The sequence below is a fragment of the Pelobates fuscus genome, chromosome 5, assembly GCF_036172605.1.
Source record: "Pelobates fuscus isolate aPelFus1 chromosome 5, aPelFus1.pri, whole genome shotgun sequence".
In the NCBI taxonomy this organism is placed as follows: Eukaryota; Metazoa; Chordata; class Amphibia; order Anura; family Pelobatidae; genus Pelobates; species Pelobates fuscus.
In genome coordinates this window covers 128208853-128226934 of record NC_086321.1, presented here as the reverse complement: position 1 = coordinate 128226934, position 18082 = coordinate 128208853, and the positions used below count along the sequence as shown (strand labels likewise).

At 40.1% G+C, this 18082-nt stretch overlaps 1 protein-coding gene across 1 annotated transcript in view; it reads left to right on the top strand.

Moving 5' to 3' along the window:
- The window catches only part of RHOF (ras homolog family member F, filopodia associated), a 55844-nt gene that overhangs the window by 22463 nt on the left and 15299 nt on the right, over positions 1–18082 (top strand). The window contains exon 2 of the mRNA XM_063456988.1: positions 711–798. Within this exon, the coding sequence (XP_063313058.1) occupies positions 711–798 (88 nt within the window). The remainder of the gene's footprint in view (positions 1–710; positions 799–18082) is intronic.

The window sequence follows — 18082 nt, the reverse complement described above, 5'->3', positions numbered from 1 at the left end:
TAATGTTTGCTCGGTAAAATGATGGGGGAGACTAATGCAAATAATCAAGATAAGACTGCCAGAACAGACATTGGAATTGACAGCTCAATTCTAATTGCGTACTTCCCCATCCCCTGTTTATTTTGAACTAATGCCCAACCTACCAGGAGTTTTAGGAGTGGAAAGGTATGCAACCATAGTTATGTTTTACATTAGTTTGATGTCATATTGGGATTTACAGTCTTCCCTCCTTCTGGTAGTGGAGGAACTACATTTTGCTTGTTTCCTTCACCCTTCTTTTATCCCATTGTGGCACCTCTCACCATCCCTTTTGTTTTGCAAAACAAGGTTGTTGTTGTGTTGTTTTTTTTTTTTTTTAAAGCTGTATCTTTTCAATCGACTTAACTTTGTAGACTGTATTACTGTGATATGCCTCAATATCACTTTCAATAAAATGTTAATGAGGAAAAAAGTCTCCTAGAAAACCTTTGATGCCAAATTTCACAAAACATGCCTTTTGTTTGTTCCATTTTTGTTCTTGATGCCTTACTTGTTTTAACCCCTTAAGGACACATGACATGTGACATGTCATGATTCCCTTTTATTCCAGAAGTTTGGTCCTTAAGGGGTTAAAGGAGATATATATTCAGTGTGTGTATGTGTGTGTGTGTGTATATATATATATATATATATATATATATATTATTTTTTTTTGTCTGTCTTCTTAACAGCGTTATGCACCTTCGGTGTTTGAAAAGTATATGACCACCATCACAATTGGAAACAAGGATGTTGACTTACATTTGTATGATACAGCAGGTAATTATAACTAAGTTGTTCTCAAGTTATCTTTTAATTCTGCCATGTTTATCTTCTGAAACAAAAATAACTCTCTCTGATCTAAAAAGTTATGATAAATAATATTTGTCTTGTATTGTTGATGGACTACTGTTCAGGGGTACCTTATAATATCCACAATAAACCGTTACCTGAATAGAAGCTGGTATATGCACAGCATAGGACTTCACAAAATGCTATTGCTACCTGCATGGTGTACATAGTCCTTCCTCTTCCCTTCCTACTAGACTGCAGCGAATGCATTTCTAGACAAGGAAGAGTGGGGACCAGTGTATCTTATCCCTCTGCCTTAGGTGCGGGAGGGGAAGGTAAGTGGGTCTTAACAGGCTTAGTTTTGTTTTTCTTAGAAATGCAAGTGTTAGGAGTGTATGGGTTATTTGTAAGTGTTTTTAAAGAACATTTGTCACATCTGCAGATTTGGTCACAAAATACTGTCAAATGCCTTTCTCCTTACACCCTCTATTGCCTCCTGCCCACACTGAATGACGATGTTTGTTTTTCTCTGAATGTTAATTAACCCTTGAAAGAACATTAATTTCATATGAGAAATGAGTCTGGTTTCCGCATGTCAGAGAGGCAGCACTGTTGAAGAGACACCCAGCAAAGCAAGTTCAGTGTAAGCACATATCTGACAATTGCTCGGAGCATTGACAAGCAGTTTACAGCTGTCCATCAGGATTCATCTGTGAAAAATATTGACGTCATTGTCAAACCACAACTACTATTCAGAGGTCTTAGTGATCAGGGCCATGCTGTAATTGTAGTTGGTCAAAAACAGATCCAGCCTGAAAATTATGGGCTTCATTTGTCCTACCTCTTCAAGACTGGCTATATTTTGTGACACAGCCTCCGGCAAATGTATATTGACATTTTACGCTCGTAAAATTTGCGGCTCCTACTCCGGTCTAAGTCTCCCCTAACACTGGGGGGAGAGGGGGGATGTATTACTGTGCTGTGTGCCTGCTGACTTTACTGGCTTCCGTGGTCATTGCCCCGCTTTTAGATCTTTGCACCATTTTTCAGGTCACAGAAAAAACACTTATAACTCTCCCACATGATTCTATAAGACCTTTATCTATCACAGTGGTCCAGCAGACTACTGTAAGTGTCACTGAATATAAATGCTGGTGAACACTGCAACTTCAGAGTAGATTTTCCTATTTAGTTATTTAATCAGTTGAAGGTGTAGGGAAATCTCATATTTTGTCAAATCTTTGGATCAGGTTTTGGTGAGCAGAGAGGAACTGAAGTATTTTGAGTATCATTTAATAAATTGTAGCTCTACTCACTGGCCACTGCCTATATTTATACTTTTTGTGGGGGTGACACTGAAATATTTTTTTTTCCTTTATCAACACACTTAAGGGGATGCTATAGTGCCAGGAAAACAAAGCTGTTTTCCTGGCACTATAGAATCCTACAGTTCCCTCCTCCCATAGGGCTGAATGGGTTAAAACCCCTTCAGTCACTTACCTGAATCCAGCGCCGTTGAATGTCCCTTGGCGCTGGGGCAGGCTCCGCCCACACAATGGCCGCTCTTGCATTAGGATTTCACCATAGGAAAACGTTATTCAGTGCTTTCCTATGGGGAAAAAATCTGATGCTGGAGGTCCTTAATGCAGAGCGTGCAGTAGTCCAGCATCAAATAAAGGACCAAAGGTCCGTTTTGATACCGGAAGTCCCTGTAGTGGCTGTCTGGTAGACTGCCACTAGAGGAGGAGTTAACCCTCACAGGTAATTATTGCAGTTTCTCAGAAACTGCAGTCATTACCACTGTAGGACTAAGGGACATGGGACATTGCACCCAGGCAACTTCAATGAGGTGAAGTGGTCTGTGTGCCTACAGTGTCCCTTTAAACAAAGTGCACATGATTTGCAATTTCCAGTGCAAACAACAAATCAGAATAAATGAAAACCTTGTTGGTTCACTTGATCATAAGTTTCATCTACAAAGTTCTCACAGGAATGCTGCTTGAACATTCCTAATGTACTTGCCTCTCACTAATTGAAAAGATGAGAGGAATGTCCCCCTTTAAATCGTTACAGCAATGCTTCCACAATGAGAAGCATTGGGCGCTATCCGCGTTACCATGCTTTGATGTGAAGACGTTTGAAAGTGGAATGTCTTTTAAAAGGTTACGCAAGCATGATAACCACTACAGCCACCTCTAATAGCGTCTGACCAGTTTCGGCAGAGCTGCAGAAGCCCAGTGTTGATCTAGCTGTTTATTTGTGGAAGAAACTCTGTGCACGAAGTATGTACAGAACAACTAAAGATACTGCAAACATGTAAAAACCAACCCTATAAGGGTAAAACTTATTTTCTTTGCACTTAAATGTTGAGGTTTATAATCTCTTCATGTATACTCAGAAAATAAGGGTTCCCAGGGTAAGTTATTTTGCAGAAAACCTTCCGCGTCTGTTCCTTGGCAACCACACAAAATAGTATATAGAACCCTATGTTTGTTTGTTGGGAATCAGTCAACTGAACTTTTTTCTGCATTACAGCACCTTGACTTTTCTTAAATGTATCGCTAAAAAACATGCTGGCTTCCCTATCTATCCTTCTAATGTTATAGTAACGTAGTTTGGTAAACATGGCCCACAAGTTGCACCTCATTCCACAGTTTAAATTACTGTCATCTATTTTTTATTTTTTTTTGTGTGTGTAGACCTTCCGGTTTTTAAAAGGTGATGGTTATAAATGAACAGTGGCCAAACCTGTTCCTGAGTAAGCTATAGTTTCATGGTACAAAAAGGAAAATAAATCAGGAGAGCACTTGTCTTTTAGAAATGTAAGTGTATCATGGTTATAAAACAAATACTATAAATAAATAAAATATTTTTGTGACTCCACAATATAATGTGTATTTAATTAGAACAATGAAAAATAAGTCTTGCAATAATGTGCTCCTAACTTCATCTTTATGTGGTGCGAAACAAACAACGTTTTCATGTTCTATAATTTTAAATATACTTACTAGTACACATTGTTGTTCAACACATCTTTAGCGAAAGAACTAGAAATTTAGTAAATGGAGTAGAAAAGACTTGAAGCCTCACGAAAATGAAAGGATGCAATGCCCATAATTTCATGGTTAATAAATGTGCTTGCACCATTTACTGGTTCTAGCATTATTTATAAAATAAACATCATCATTATTGCAGCTTGTTGTGGTGGTTAGGGACCGGTGCAAGGGATCTCTGTTAAACAGATTTTGAGTGATTTTAGTGATTTTTAAAACGACACTCCACTGACCAAAAACTTCCTCACCCATCACACACCCGCTATTTAGTAGATATACTGCCAATGAAAACATGCATCCATTTAACTATGTATTTTTATTGGGGCTAACTCTAAAAACAAGTTGCAAAAGCTTCTGATTTCTGCTGCCTTTGTAAGCCCTCCCCTTCTTCCCCAGCCTAGACTTTTTGTGACTGTCCCATCAGACTTCTCAATGCAGCTCAATGAAAAGTCTTTACAAGGCAGGTGCTCTTGGCAATTGCTGCCTCTTGAGTTTAGCTCCACTGAATTAAAATCTGCATGTTTAGCAAACTAAAAAGAGGGCACACAAACAATATGGCCCACCTAGCACTAAAAAAGCCACATCTATTTTTATTTTTTATTTTTTTTTAACCACCAAACTAATGTGAATATTTCAAATTTGTTCAGATTTAAATGGCTAAGATAGACTGAGATGTCTGGGCTAAATCATCAAGGGCAGGCGTTCTGAAACCAATTCTCACGACCCACCATCATTCCAGGTTTTTTCAGCATCTGCAATGAAATCAAAAGGGAAATGCATCTATACTGGACTGTTGGTGTGCCATGAGGACTGGTTTGGGAACCAATGATCTAGTGCATGGGTCGTCAACCTGGTCCCTACCGCCCACTAGTGGGCGTTTCAGGATTCCAGGTGGGCGGTAGGGATTTCGGCGGCTAAATCCTCTGTTTAAGAGAGTGGGTGGCTGGGCTGGTGTGGCTGGGGCTGACAGACCTAATCATTCTGATTAATCCTCCCCTCAGACTGTGCCAGCCTGTCAGTCCGAGGGGAGGAAGGAGGAAGGAGGGAGGAGCTGGGGGCTGGTGTGGCTGCCAGCAGCTGCAGGGAGACCTCTCAGTCTCCCTGCACAATCTAAAATCATTCCGGTCGCATGCCCCGCCCCCAAACAGAAGCTCTGCCTCCTGCCCACAAGCTCCACCCCCACACGTTACTGGGAAGCTGCCCACCGTACCAAGAGGACACTGAAAGGTATTTACCTTTTTCAGCCCCCTATCCACCATTCAAATGCCCCCACCTCACAGACAGTCCCTCTACCCACCTCACAGCCCCCTACCCACTATACTGCCCCCCTACCCACCTCACTGCCCCTACCCACCTCACTGCCCCCCTACCCACTATACTGACCCCCTACTCACTATAATGCCCCCTACCCACTATAATGCCCCCCTACCCACCTCACAGCCCCCTACCCACTATACTGACCCCCTACTCACTATAATGCCCCCTACCCACTATAATGCCCCCCTACCCACCGCACAGCCCCCTACCCACTATACTGCCCCCCTACCCACCTCACAGCCCCCCTACCCATCTCACTGCCCCTACCCACTAAACTGACCCCCTACTCACTATAATGCCCCCTACCCACTATAATGTCCCCCTACCCACCTCACAGCCCCCTACCCACTATACTGCCCCCCTACCCACCTCAAAGCCCCCTACCCACTATAGAGCCTCCCTACCCCCCCTTACAGCCCCCTACCCACTATAGAGCCCCCCATCCCACCTCACAGCTCCCCTACCCACTATGCTGCCCCCCTACTCACATCACAGCTCCCCTACCCACTATACTGCCCCCCTACCCACTATAGAGCCCCCCTACCCACCTCACAGCTCTCCTACCCACCTCACAGCTCCCCTAACCACTATAGAGCCCCCCTACCCACTATAGAGCCCCCCTACCCACCTCACAGCTCCCCTACCCACTATACTGCCCTCCTACCCACCTCACAGCCCCCCTACCCACTATACAACCCCCCCTACCCACTATAGAGCCCCCCTACCCACCTCACAGCTCCCCTAACCACTATACTGCCCTCCTACCCACCTCACAGCTCCCCTACCCACTATACAACCCCCTACCCACTATAGAGCCCCCCTACCCACCTCACAGCTCTCCTACCCACTATACTGCCCCCCTATTCACCCCACAGTCCCCCATCCACCTCACAGTCCCCCTACCTACTATGCAGCCCCCTACCCACCTCACAGTCCCCCTACCCACCTTGCAGTCCCCCTACCTACCTTACAGCCCCTCTACCCACCTTACAGCCCCTCTACCCACTATATGGCCCCCCTACCCACCTCACAGCCCCCATACCAACTCACAGCCCCCATACCAACTCACAGTCCCCCTACCCACCATACAGAACCCCTACCCACCATACAGAACCACTACCCAGCTTACAGAACACCTACCCACCTTACAGCCCCCCCCCCATCCACCTTACGAAAATCGAACCAGATAATATTTAGTCTCGCAGCATCAACCTCAAGGACCTCATTAATCACTAGTAAAGGTAATTTCAATTTACTTTATTGTTTTCTCATTAAACTTTATAAAGTTAAAAAAACATTATAAACATGGATAAAGTAGAAATAAAAAGATAAATGTACGTACATTTATTTTATTTTTAAAAACACCCTCCTTTCTAAAAAATATTCTGCACTTGCGCGAAAACTGGTGGGCGGTAAGGAAATTTTTCCATCAAGAAAGATGCATTAGTGGGCGGTAGGTAGAAAAAGGTTGACTACCCCTGATCTAGTGTATACTTCCATGAAACTTGTCACTCAAATCTTTTGTTGGTGACAGAGTCCCTTTAAACCAGTTGTAAAATTTCAAAGAAACAGTTGATTTTATCAGATGAATGCACTTGAAGAACCATGGAATAAAACTGCTTGCGATTTTATGGTTACAAGGTAGTCTGTTTATGAAATAATAGAATTTGCTTTCTGGGATACCTGGAAGTGTTTGATGTAAAGCCATGCATTTTTAGAGGGCATAGAATCTTTCTATTTTGAATGTTCTGGCAGTTCGAGATTGATGTATTTAGCCTCTGGCATGAAAAAACTGACTAAAAATAAGCTGCGACATTTAACTCTTACTTCTACAGGAGGAGAACAGGTTTCATACATCCCATTCTTTTACACATAACATGATCTCTGTTCTTTTCTTTATTGCTTGCTACAATGGTGCCCTTGTCCGCGTTGTGCTGTAAAGTGCCTAGCTGGCATTATGCCACTTGTCATGGGTGATTTGAGCTGATCTATTGAAGCCTCCAATAAAGGGGCACTCGTCACTTTAGGGACCACATTTTTTACAACAGTTTATTGTAGTTGCTGAGGTGCTAGGTAGCTAAGTAGTGCAAGACTGCTTGCCTATGAGAATATTCTATTTGGCGATCACCGCATTTGATTGGTGCATGTGTTATTTTTGTCTGAACAGAAAGTGAAGACTCTCCACTAGAGAAAGTAAGCAATGTTTTTTTTAATTTAATTTGTGTGTATGGGCTATTGCCCGTCATTTACATGGTGAAAGGAACACTTTAAATTCAAAATATTTTTCAAAGTGTTCCTTCAACATATCTTGGTCCACCATAAGTTAATTGCTTGCAGCCCCTAATTGCAGCATAGCTGAGTGGACTTTTTTTAAAATTAATCTTCTGGGTTCTCCCAAACCACTAAAATTTTTGACCAAAACTACACCCTTAATCTCTAGTACCATAACCACTAAAATAAACTGTAGTGGTTATGATGCTTGGGGTGTCCTTACACATGCGCAACAATATATATATATATTTTTTACAATACATCTAGAGTTTTTAGCATTTATTGGGTAAAAAATCTAAACTGTCACCGAAGGTGGCTGGTTAGAAAAAAATTATTGTTGAATAAAAATATGATGCAGTTCCTTTTGTAATCATGATTGTTTGGGCCATCCCAAACTTTTAATGTGATTTAGGTGTTGGTATGCTTTGTTAAGCTGTCACTTGACTTGTGCTGCATACTTTTTTTATTTATTTATTTTTATAGGAGATTATTGTCGCAATAAATCACCCATTTAAAATATTGACAGATCCCCACCCGCTTCTGTTTTTTTAAAGCTTATTAAAAAGTCACTGATCCTGGTCACTGCATCTTTCGGAAACACTTTTCATCTTATCTAAACCTTGGTATTTCTTTAATGCTAGAAGAGAACTTGTTAAATACTGTATCTGAAAATGGTTAACCCCTTAAGGACCAATGATATTTCATACCATGCAAATGTGGACTGTTCCACTTTTTAATCGTAAGTAGCTTTCTAGTAGAAAATGTTGATATGATTTTCATATTCTGCTTTTGAATGATGGAATTAATCAGCCATTTAGCTTAAAATGTGGGGGTTTCTTTGAATTCCTTGATGTGTTCTCCTGCTATTCATCTGTATGAATGTTTGATTTTTATTATTTTTGATTGTCTTTTCCACTCCGGTACAGATAAAAAGTTGTCTTGGGCTTGCCTTTCTGGTTGCTGATGCTCTTGTGTTTATGAAGTTCAATTGTTTGCTTTTACTTTCTGTTTCTGGACCTTGTTCTCTAGACATCTGTTATTGATGAAACCGTTGTAGATTCTCCTATTTGATGTTACACGGTTTGCAAATAACGACTTATAAAGTTTCATAGTGCACACTAAACATCTGCTTACTATACCACCTCTTGGACCATAGAAACAATTCTTTGTATGTTTGTTTTTTCCACCTACTTAAGTGCTTTACATATTATGTCTTGCCTGATGATTTATGAAAAATAAATTTAAAAAAATAGGAAATATCTGTAATACTTTAGTATTTTTAAGCTATTGGCCATATGTATTGCATTTTTGCACTATCCTACTTAAATTGCTGTTTAAAATGAAACATATATAATATAATTTTATTTATTTTTACTTCAAAAATTCTAAAGTGATTTTTAAAAAAACAAAAACAAACAAACACTGGTCAATTTACCGGTAATCTGGCACCGTGAGGCTGCTCCTTCTTCGATGAGATCATCCACCTTTTTAGTAGGTGTGTAAATACAGGGTGTATGTACAAGTGTGTGCCTAGGCACACCCTTATGCAAGGCCAAAATGCCCTCTCTGCCCAGTGTCTAGGTCTGGCACCTTTGTGTGAGTGTGTGTTTTGTGTGATTAGTTTGGTTTTTAAAGAAGGTCACTGTATAAACCTATTAGAACAAAATGTGTATTTTGTACCACTTTTAGCTAAACTTCTATTATTTGAGCAAAGTTTTTTTTTTTTTTTTTTTTTTTTTCTCGGTGTGCACTCTAATGTTATGTGCTGTGTACGCCCATTTATATATTTGTGTGGAGTATTAACCCCTTCAGGACCGGACAGTTTTTGCGATGTTTGTATGTTAAGGACCAGAGCTATTTTAACACTTTTGTAGTGTATGTGTTCAGCTGTAATTTTCCGCTCTCTCATTTACTGTTCCCATACAAATTATATATTGTTTTTTTCAGGACAAAAAGGGCGTTCTTTACATACTATTATTTTTATCATGCCATATAATTTAATTAAAAAATAATAATAAAATATGGTGAAAAATGTAAAAAAAATAATTTTTTTGACTTTTACTTAAAAAAATCTTTTACTCATCTACAAAATCGAATGAAACAAACTGCTAAATAGATTCAAAATGTTGTCCTGAGTTTAAAAACACCCAATGTTTGTGTTTTTTTTTGCTTTTATTTGCAAGTTATATGGCTATAAGTACAAGTAGGAAATTGCTGTTTCAAAATATTATGTTTTGATACTTTCTATGCAGCCATTTTACCACAAACCTTTGTCAAACTTTGAATAGGTAGTTTATTTTTTATTTTTTTCACATAAATTGCAATTCAGGTATAAATTCACAGATTCTGTTAGGTGTCACTACCAAACACCCCAATATGTGTTCAGCAACATCTCCCAAGTACAGGGATACCCCCCATGTATAGGTGTGTCGTGTTGTCGGGGTGCTAAAAGGCCACATTTGGCAGGTGCGCATATCAGTTTCCCAGCTTGGAATTTTGACATGTAGTCAACCTGCATGCATGTCCTATTTGGGACATTTTTGAAGCCGGCCAATGTATTTTACCCCCCAAAAAACATATATTTTTGAAAAGTAGACACCCTAGGGTATTTCACATGGTGGTATTTTAACACTTTCCATACACTAATTCTACCACCAGGCTTTGTCAAACATTGAGTTAGTAAATATTTTTCAGTTTTTTTTCCACACACATTGTACTTTAGGCATGAATTAACAGATCCTGTTATGTGTCACTGCCAAACACCCCAATATGTGTTCAACAACATTTCCCGAGTACAGAGATACTCCCCATGTATAGGTGTATTGGGTTGTTTAAGGGGCTAAAAGGCCACATTTTGCAGGTGCGCATATCCGTTTCCGAGCTTGGAATTTTGACATGTAGTCAACCTGCATGCATGTCCTATTTGGAACATTTTTGAAGCCGGCCAATGTATTTTGCCCCCATCAAACCATATATTTTTGAAAAGTAGACACCCTGTGGTATTTTTACACTTTCCATGCACTAATTCTGCCACCAGGCTTTGTCAAACATTGAGTTAGTAAATGTTTTTCATTTTTTTTTCCCACACACATTGTATTTTAGGCATGAATTTACAGATCCTGTTATGTGTCACTGCCAAACACTGCCCAATATGTTCAGCAACATCTCCCGAGTACAGTGATACCTCCCATGTATAGGGTTGCTGGGTTGTTTGGGGGCCAAAAGGCAACAATCAGAACTTGTACATGTCAGTTTTTCAACTTGATATATAGGTATGCTTGGTCTATCTTCAGTTTGACATATTTTTGCACCCCCCAGTTAATGTTACCATCATGACAGTATATATAGTATATATTTTTATAAAGTAGACATCAAAGGTTATAGAGGATGGGGTGTTTTGACTTTTTTGCCCCCCAAAGAAAGTGTAGTGGTCATTTTTTTATTCTGGTTTTTATGCACACGTCATCTGGTTTTGGCCAGCTGGTTATGTGTTACTGCCAGAAAACTTGTAAGGCCAAATGTGCAGGTAGCAAATGTACATTTAGCAGCAATCTTTAAACTGACTCCTGCAAATAGAATCTAACTGGAGATTTGGGGGAAGGAAACTGACTAACAAAAAATGGCTGCTTTACAAAGAAACAAAAAATAAAATAAAAATTCAGGAACACTTCTTACAACTGTTCTGTGTGGTACAGCTTGAAACATGTTCCTACACACAGTCCTGGTTTTGAAGGGCAATCAGGACAGTGAAAAGGGGTGTCTGTCCTTTTCCCGTTTTTAAAACAGACCCGGCAACGTTTCTGGGGGTTTCTTTTTCCTAGCAGTTGGCGGTAACTTAAAAACAAAATGTCTGGACTCAGCTTGCACCGTTGTTGGAACTTGTCCATATCCATAAATTGTTAAAGAAATTATTTTCAACTGAAATTGGAGAAAGGTGGTTTTCCCTGGATGATTTTTTTTAAAAAAAAAAAAAGCAAAAATGAGTTGTGGGTTGCTATTTGCATCAGATAGCCACCTTTTTATACCATGCTTTGGTTTTTCGTAAAATAAGATATGGCTGCATCAGCCAAATCAACACCCCCCCATGTACTTATTATACGCCCTGATGCTTACCGGTTTGGACTCTACTCTGCCCCGGACAGAGACGTCTGACATGCATTCGTCATGGATGGTGGTTAGCATGTTGACATCCTTCCTGTCCCTAAATTTTAGTGCAAGCACTTCAGCTTTGTGAAGTGCTTTACATTCGCCTTTTTTAAATTTTGCATCTATGAGAGATCGTGGAAAGTCTTTGGAATTTTTTCTGGCAGTGCCGCAGGCCAGTGTCTGTAAACCATAAAGTGTTTTAAACAGACGGACACTACTATAAAAAATATCCACATAAAGGTGGTAACCTTTATTAAACAAGGGGTTTAGTAGGTCCCATACAAGTTTCCCACTTGTCCCCAGGGAGTCAGGACAGCCAGGAGGGTCCAGTTGACCATCTTTCCCCTCATATACACGAAAGGCAAATGTGTATCCACTTTCGCTCTCGCACAGTTTGTAGAGTTTTATGCCATACCTAGAGCGCTTTGAGGGGATGTATTGTCTGAACCCTAATCTCCCTTTGTATTTCATTAGAGATTCATCTATGGATAAATTTTGTTGGGGGGTATAAACATTTGTCCTGAAAATGGTCTAGCAGTGGGCGTATTTTATAAAGCCGATTGTATTGGGGGTGATCTCTAGGGTGACAGAGGGTATTGTCACTGAAATGTAAAAATCTCAGCAGTAACTCGTATCTGGCTCTAGGCATGGTTTGGAAGAATACTGGACTAGACATTATTGGGTTGGTGCTCCAGTATGAGCGAATCGATGGCTTCTTTATAATCCCCATGAGCATTGTAAGAGCCCAGAATTTTTTACGCTCTGGGACATCTGTGGGATGGCAGTCATGCTCCCTGGCTGTATAGCTACCTGGATTGTTATCAATAAATTGGGTAGCATACAAGTTAGTCTGGGAAGCAATCTCCTCCCAGATGGTATCCCCTAAAAATAGTTCTACATACTGCATTGGGGAGAAGCCATCCACATTAACATTAATGCCTGCGTTGGCACTAAAAGGGGGGGACATTGGCCTCGGCTAACTGTGGAGGTACCCAGTCCTCCTCCACATTCGGCGGAGCAGAGGAAGCACAGCTTCTTTCTTCAGCCGGCTCATATACAGATGATATGTCGTCTTGATTAGACGTGTCAGAAAACTGACCTGGGTCAAAATCTGACGCAGTGTCAGTGGCGTCAGAGTCTGACGCCAAGAAGGCATATGCCTCCTGCAAGTTATACAGACGCTGCATGTTTTATACATGACTAAAACAAATTTTTTTTATACTTTTTTTTTTTTTTACTAAAACAGACTAAACAGCAATCCCTAAACTAACTCCTGTCACAAAAATCTAATGGAGATTTTGGGGAAGGAAACTGACAGACCAAGACACAGATTTTTAAAACAAATTTAACCCTTTAAGGGCAAAAAACAAAATACAGACAGTACAAATGCACTGCTGTAACAGATCTGTCAGGGAAGGGGTTAAAACTGATTTTTCTAATTCACTTTAGATACTGTATAAAGCTCTGGAACACTTCTGCTGCAACAAACTATCACGATCTCTGTCTCTCTCGCCTCACAAAACGCTACAGAAGAGAGAGGGGCAGAGATCACTGTCAAAGTGAGTGTTTGTAACACCCACTTTGACAGCAGCCAATTGTGAGCGATCGCGGATCGCTCACACGCCGCAATTGGCTGTTACTATCTGCCTGGGATGTCTGGCAGATAGTAACAGCGTTATACTGGCGGGAGCGGTCTTTGATCGCTTCCCGCAGCCCGTTTTTCGCTATGACGGTTCAGGACCGTCAGCGGTCCAAACGCACGTTTTACCGCTGACGGTCCTGAACCGTCAGCGGTCCTGAAGGGGTTCATTGTGTGACGGGATAACAGTGTGTTTGTGAATGCAATGGTGCAATTTCACCCTCTACCTGCCCATTAAACTGCTCCTTGGTTCCTGTCTATGAAAGCCTCCACTACATTTAGCTTGCCAGGCCCTAGTACACACTTGTCTGTGGTAAGACGCCAAATGTACACTTAGAGCCCTGATCATTGTCTGCCAGTGAAGGCTAAACTTGGCACTGCCGATGCATGTAAATTATATTTCACATGATATTCAAGTAACCTTTACATTTCATGGGTACTGTAATTACCCATGCCATGTTAGGAACACAGCTGCTCATCACAAACAAATATAACACTTATGTTTGATTCTTTCTCTGTTAAAGATGATGTGGCCAGTTTATAGATACTCCACATGTAAAGTATGGGCTGAAAATTATTTTTTGAAACTTTACAATGTGCTTTTTCCTCTGATATGGTATTGTCCTTGTCACTGATTATTTAAATGGAATCTCTGTTTAGTACATTTTGGAATATAAAAAGATTTACAATGTCCAAATACGCCTTTTTTCCCATGCAAAATATTGTTTAGCACTGCCTTTTAATGGGAAAGGAATGTAAGCAAAGTATGCTGTATAATACCTGTCTTGGCTGTCTTTTGTTCAAGCACAATTTATTGCCTGAATCCCCACAGTATATGACCATTGATTTGTAAGCTTGTGCTTATTTATTGCTTTACATTGAATACACTGTTGACATCAGTATGGACTTGTATGTGGAAACTGGATTGTTTTTGTTCAGCTATCTATGGAGTAGATATATATATAATTACACATGGAGCAAGGAACCTTCTTCTTTGCACCCTCTTTCCAATGAGGCGACTCTTTCTTCCTAAATTGCAATGGAGAGCACCTGACAGTATGAGTAATTATTTGGTACTTAACTTATGTGCCATCAACTGCCTTTTAAACTTCAGATCAGGGTTTCTGAGCCTATGTCGTTGTTCTTTTGCACAGTAGGGCATTTGTTCAATACCTACGCATTAATATTCAATGATTTAAATACCAAAGATACAAATTCTAAGGTGCTAAAGGTCAGTGTTCCTGGGTACAAACAAACCATGCTAGAAAAAAAAAGTAAAACACAGAACAGATTGTACTGATGAATGAAACAAAAGTGGGTGAAATGAACAAAAAAATTTTTTTTTTTTTTTTAATCAGTCAGGTTAATATTCCCAGAAAGGATATGAGAATAAGATGCAAATAAAAGAGAAACAATGTATGTAAAATGTGGAAGGGAAAACTGCATAATGGAAGCAGAGCATAGTCTTGGGGATCCCGTCTAGCTAAATAAAAGGTTTAGAAGACCTAGTGAGAGTTCTGTTGCCCTGTGAGTTCTAGGACAAATAGTGCAATGATGGCGACATTTCATTTATGTTGCACCTGAGGTGGCAAGGAGTCTGGCGAGAGTCCAAAAGAACGATGGAAGGTAGGTGCTTCTTCCACATAAGTGAGGGTGTTACGTCTAGCCATTCTCTTCTGCCAACAAAATTAAGGGGTTCCTACATACAGGAGATTTCATGGTCGTGTAGTAGCTTAGTGCAAGGTCTGATAAATTGCTGCCATAAGACCGTGTTGTGGTCCCTATTAGTAGAGCACTTTTGGATGGGACATTTGTGCTCTGGGGTTGAAGTATGGTTGGACTAACCCCCATCTGAGGGATGTCTGACTGGTCATCTTTTAGACTATATTCCCATCATGATGCTGAGGAGTAGGCTGCCATCATAGTTTTAACAAGCCTCTGGTTCTACTGAAGAAAAGCTCCAATATCTCAGGAGCTAGAGCCGGAATCCAACCGTGATTTCCTTCCTATTCTCTGCAACCTATAACTAGCAGAGTCTGAGGCATATTTATGAGCAGAAACCGTGGTAAAAAGCACTGTAAATAAGCGATGGCTATAAAGATCTTTAGATGTGTATCCGTTTTGGACAGACTCTGAATACACCCAACCCCCTCCCACCACAGCTCAGATGGTTTTATTCTTTTCATTAAAGTTTACTTCGGAACTCTAAAAAAATAAATATATATAAATACACATTTTTAATAGAAGTATGGCTTTTATTTACCTCCTCCCCCCCCCCCCCCCCCCTCTCCCCTTCCTTCTCTCTAAATGTTCCTGAGTGTCTTCATTTGCAAGGGAGGTCTGAAGTTGTGACACTTGACATGTTAAGTTTGGGGGTTTGGTATTGTTTTTTCTGATTGAAACCCTTTGGATATAACAAAGTGAACACAGAATTGGCAGCATTAGAAGTCACATAATAACACAGTTGTATTACAGCTACTATACATGTGTATTTTTCTTTCTCAATTTATGTGAGAAACCACTTTGTATTGACAGCGACAATACTCCGTGCACTGCAATGCAGGTCTGTTACTTTGCCAGGAAGTGTATGATGCATATGACAGAAGGAACTGCTTGCAAGATGTACCCTGCATTGCATAATGACAATATTCACAATGGTAACTACTTTGCTAGAAAAAGGATAGACCGTTCCCTTTTCATTTCTTTATTTTCCTTCTCGTTTTTTGCTACCCCAGTTTGTGTTAAGTGTAAGTGTACGTACTGATCTCATCCCACACATAGAAGGCTTTTGTGCAGGATATCACTTTGCCCAGACAGTCCATTTCCCTTTTTATATACAGAATCTCTGATTACACGTATCGTTTGGCCAACTTTTCATTAACCCTAACGCACATTCATAGTGAAGTTAATGTTCGGCCTTGGACATTATCCTAATAGATGAATGTCTGCAATTAATGTCGGAAGTGCAGATTAATCCGTATGTGCAGAGTTTCAAGGAGAAATGCTGCACATACAGATGCCTACCACCATTATCACTTCTGAAAGCAGAGTAACTCTTTAATCCTCCTGTATACATACTGTATGTTTTGCCCATTTTGACACAAACTTATGGATACAGATTCCAGAAGTATCGTCTCCAGGTGTATTATGCGATTAGTGGACATAAAACTGGCAAATCTTCAATAAAACTGCCTTGATACACACCTTGAGTGCCCGGACCATCTTGTTTCTTCTGGTATCGACCAAGATCTAGCCAGCCTCAGGTTCACCTTGTTTGTGGAGGGAGCACTGTCGAGCCTCATGTTCTAGACTAGAGTGTCTGTCTGTCAGTGTATCTGTCAGTCAGTAAGTGTGTTTCTGTGTCTCAGTGAGTGGGTCTGTTTAGGTGACCGGCTCCTGTCCAATCGCATGGGAAAGGTGTTTTTACTCACCTTTTTCCCCAGGCTGTGCCAGTCTCACCATGGCTGACTCCACCTCCATGGCTGAGACCATCAATCTTGATAATCTTATCCAAGTCAATGCTTTCCCATACCAAAGCTTTGGGAGGCTGATGCACCAATCCGGATATCCTCATAGAGATGCATTGAATCAATGCATCTCTATGGGGAACATCATACGCCTCCATGCAGAGCATGGAGACACTGAACGTAGGTGCTACACACTGCAGCACTGGACTATGAAGCACCCCTAGTAGCCATCGGAGTGACTGTCACTACAGGTGTTACTAGGCAGCAATGTAAACACTGCATTTTCTTTGGAACGGCATTGTTTACATTGAAAAGCCTGCAGGGATAAGCTATAGACACCAGAACCACTACATTAAGCTGTAGCAGTTCTGGTGACTATAGTGTCTCTTCAAGTATTGTATTTTTGCTGTTGAAAATAATGCTGTTAGTTTTAAAAAAAAAATAGCTTCTAACTTTTGTAGCTGGCTCTGTTGTCAAGCACTGAGGTAAGTATACACCAATTGTGAGGTGCTGCCAACACTGTTTATGCACTTCTAATTGCACCACTAATTTTTGCATCACAAATGTCTATATTAATACTAGTATTAAGTATGTTGTGATGTGTGAAACAATATAGTGCAGTTTAAAGGAAATCTTTGCTCTCGGATGTGATGAATACATTTTAGTTCGTGACTGACTTTGAAAGTTTGTGAAATAGTTATATGGAAACTGCAGAGCACAGATCAGGAACTACTCTTTACAATGTAATTTTGAGTACATTTTAAAAATGATTGCACCAGGCAGGTAAAGGATAGAAGAGCTCTTGATAGGTTTTGGTAGGTTGCGAAAAAACATCTCATTGTACTAATAATAGGCTGCATGTCATATCCGGGAGTCTTTCATTATAACTACTTCTGCACCCACAAGATAACGTGGTTCTTTGGTCAGCATTAAGCCTATGAGAGTAAGACTGCTTCTTGCTTTAAATATATGAATGTCCACATAAAACCAGGTTCATTTGTGTGCGTATTTGTGTAGTATATATGTGTGTAATGTGTAGTATATATGTGTGTATGTCTATATATATATATATATATATATATATATATATATATATATATATATATATATATATATATATATATATATACACACACACACACACAAACGAATCTTGCACTCCACCAATCAATATGTCCAGTGCCTGGTACCTTGTGATTTTTTTATTTGCGGTAAATAAAAGTAAAATTTTAGATTAGTCATTGGAATGCTATCTTTTGCAAAACATTTTCATATATATATATATATATATTTTATTTTTTGGCAATCCGTAATAACTGTTTAATTTTTTAGTGCTTTAATTGTATTACTTGTGCGCTGGGTCTACATATTTCCACACT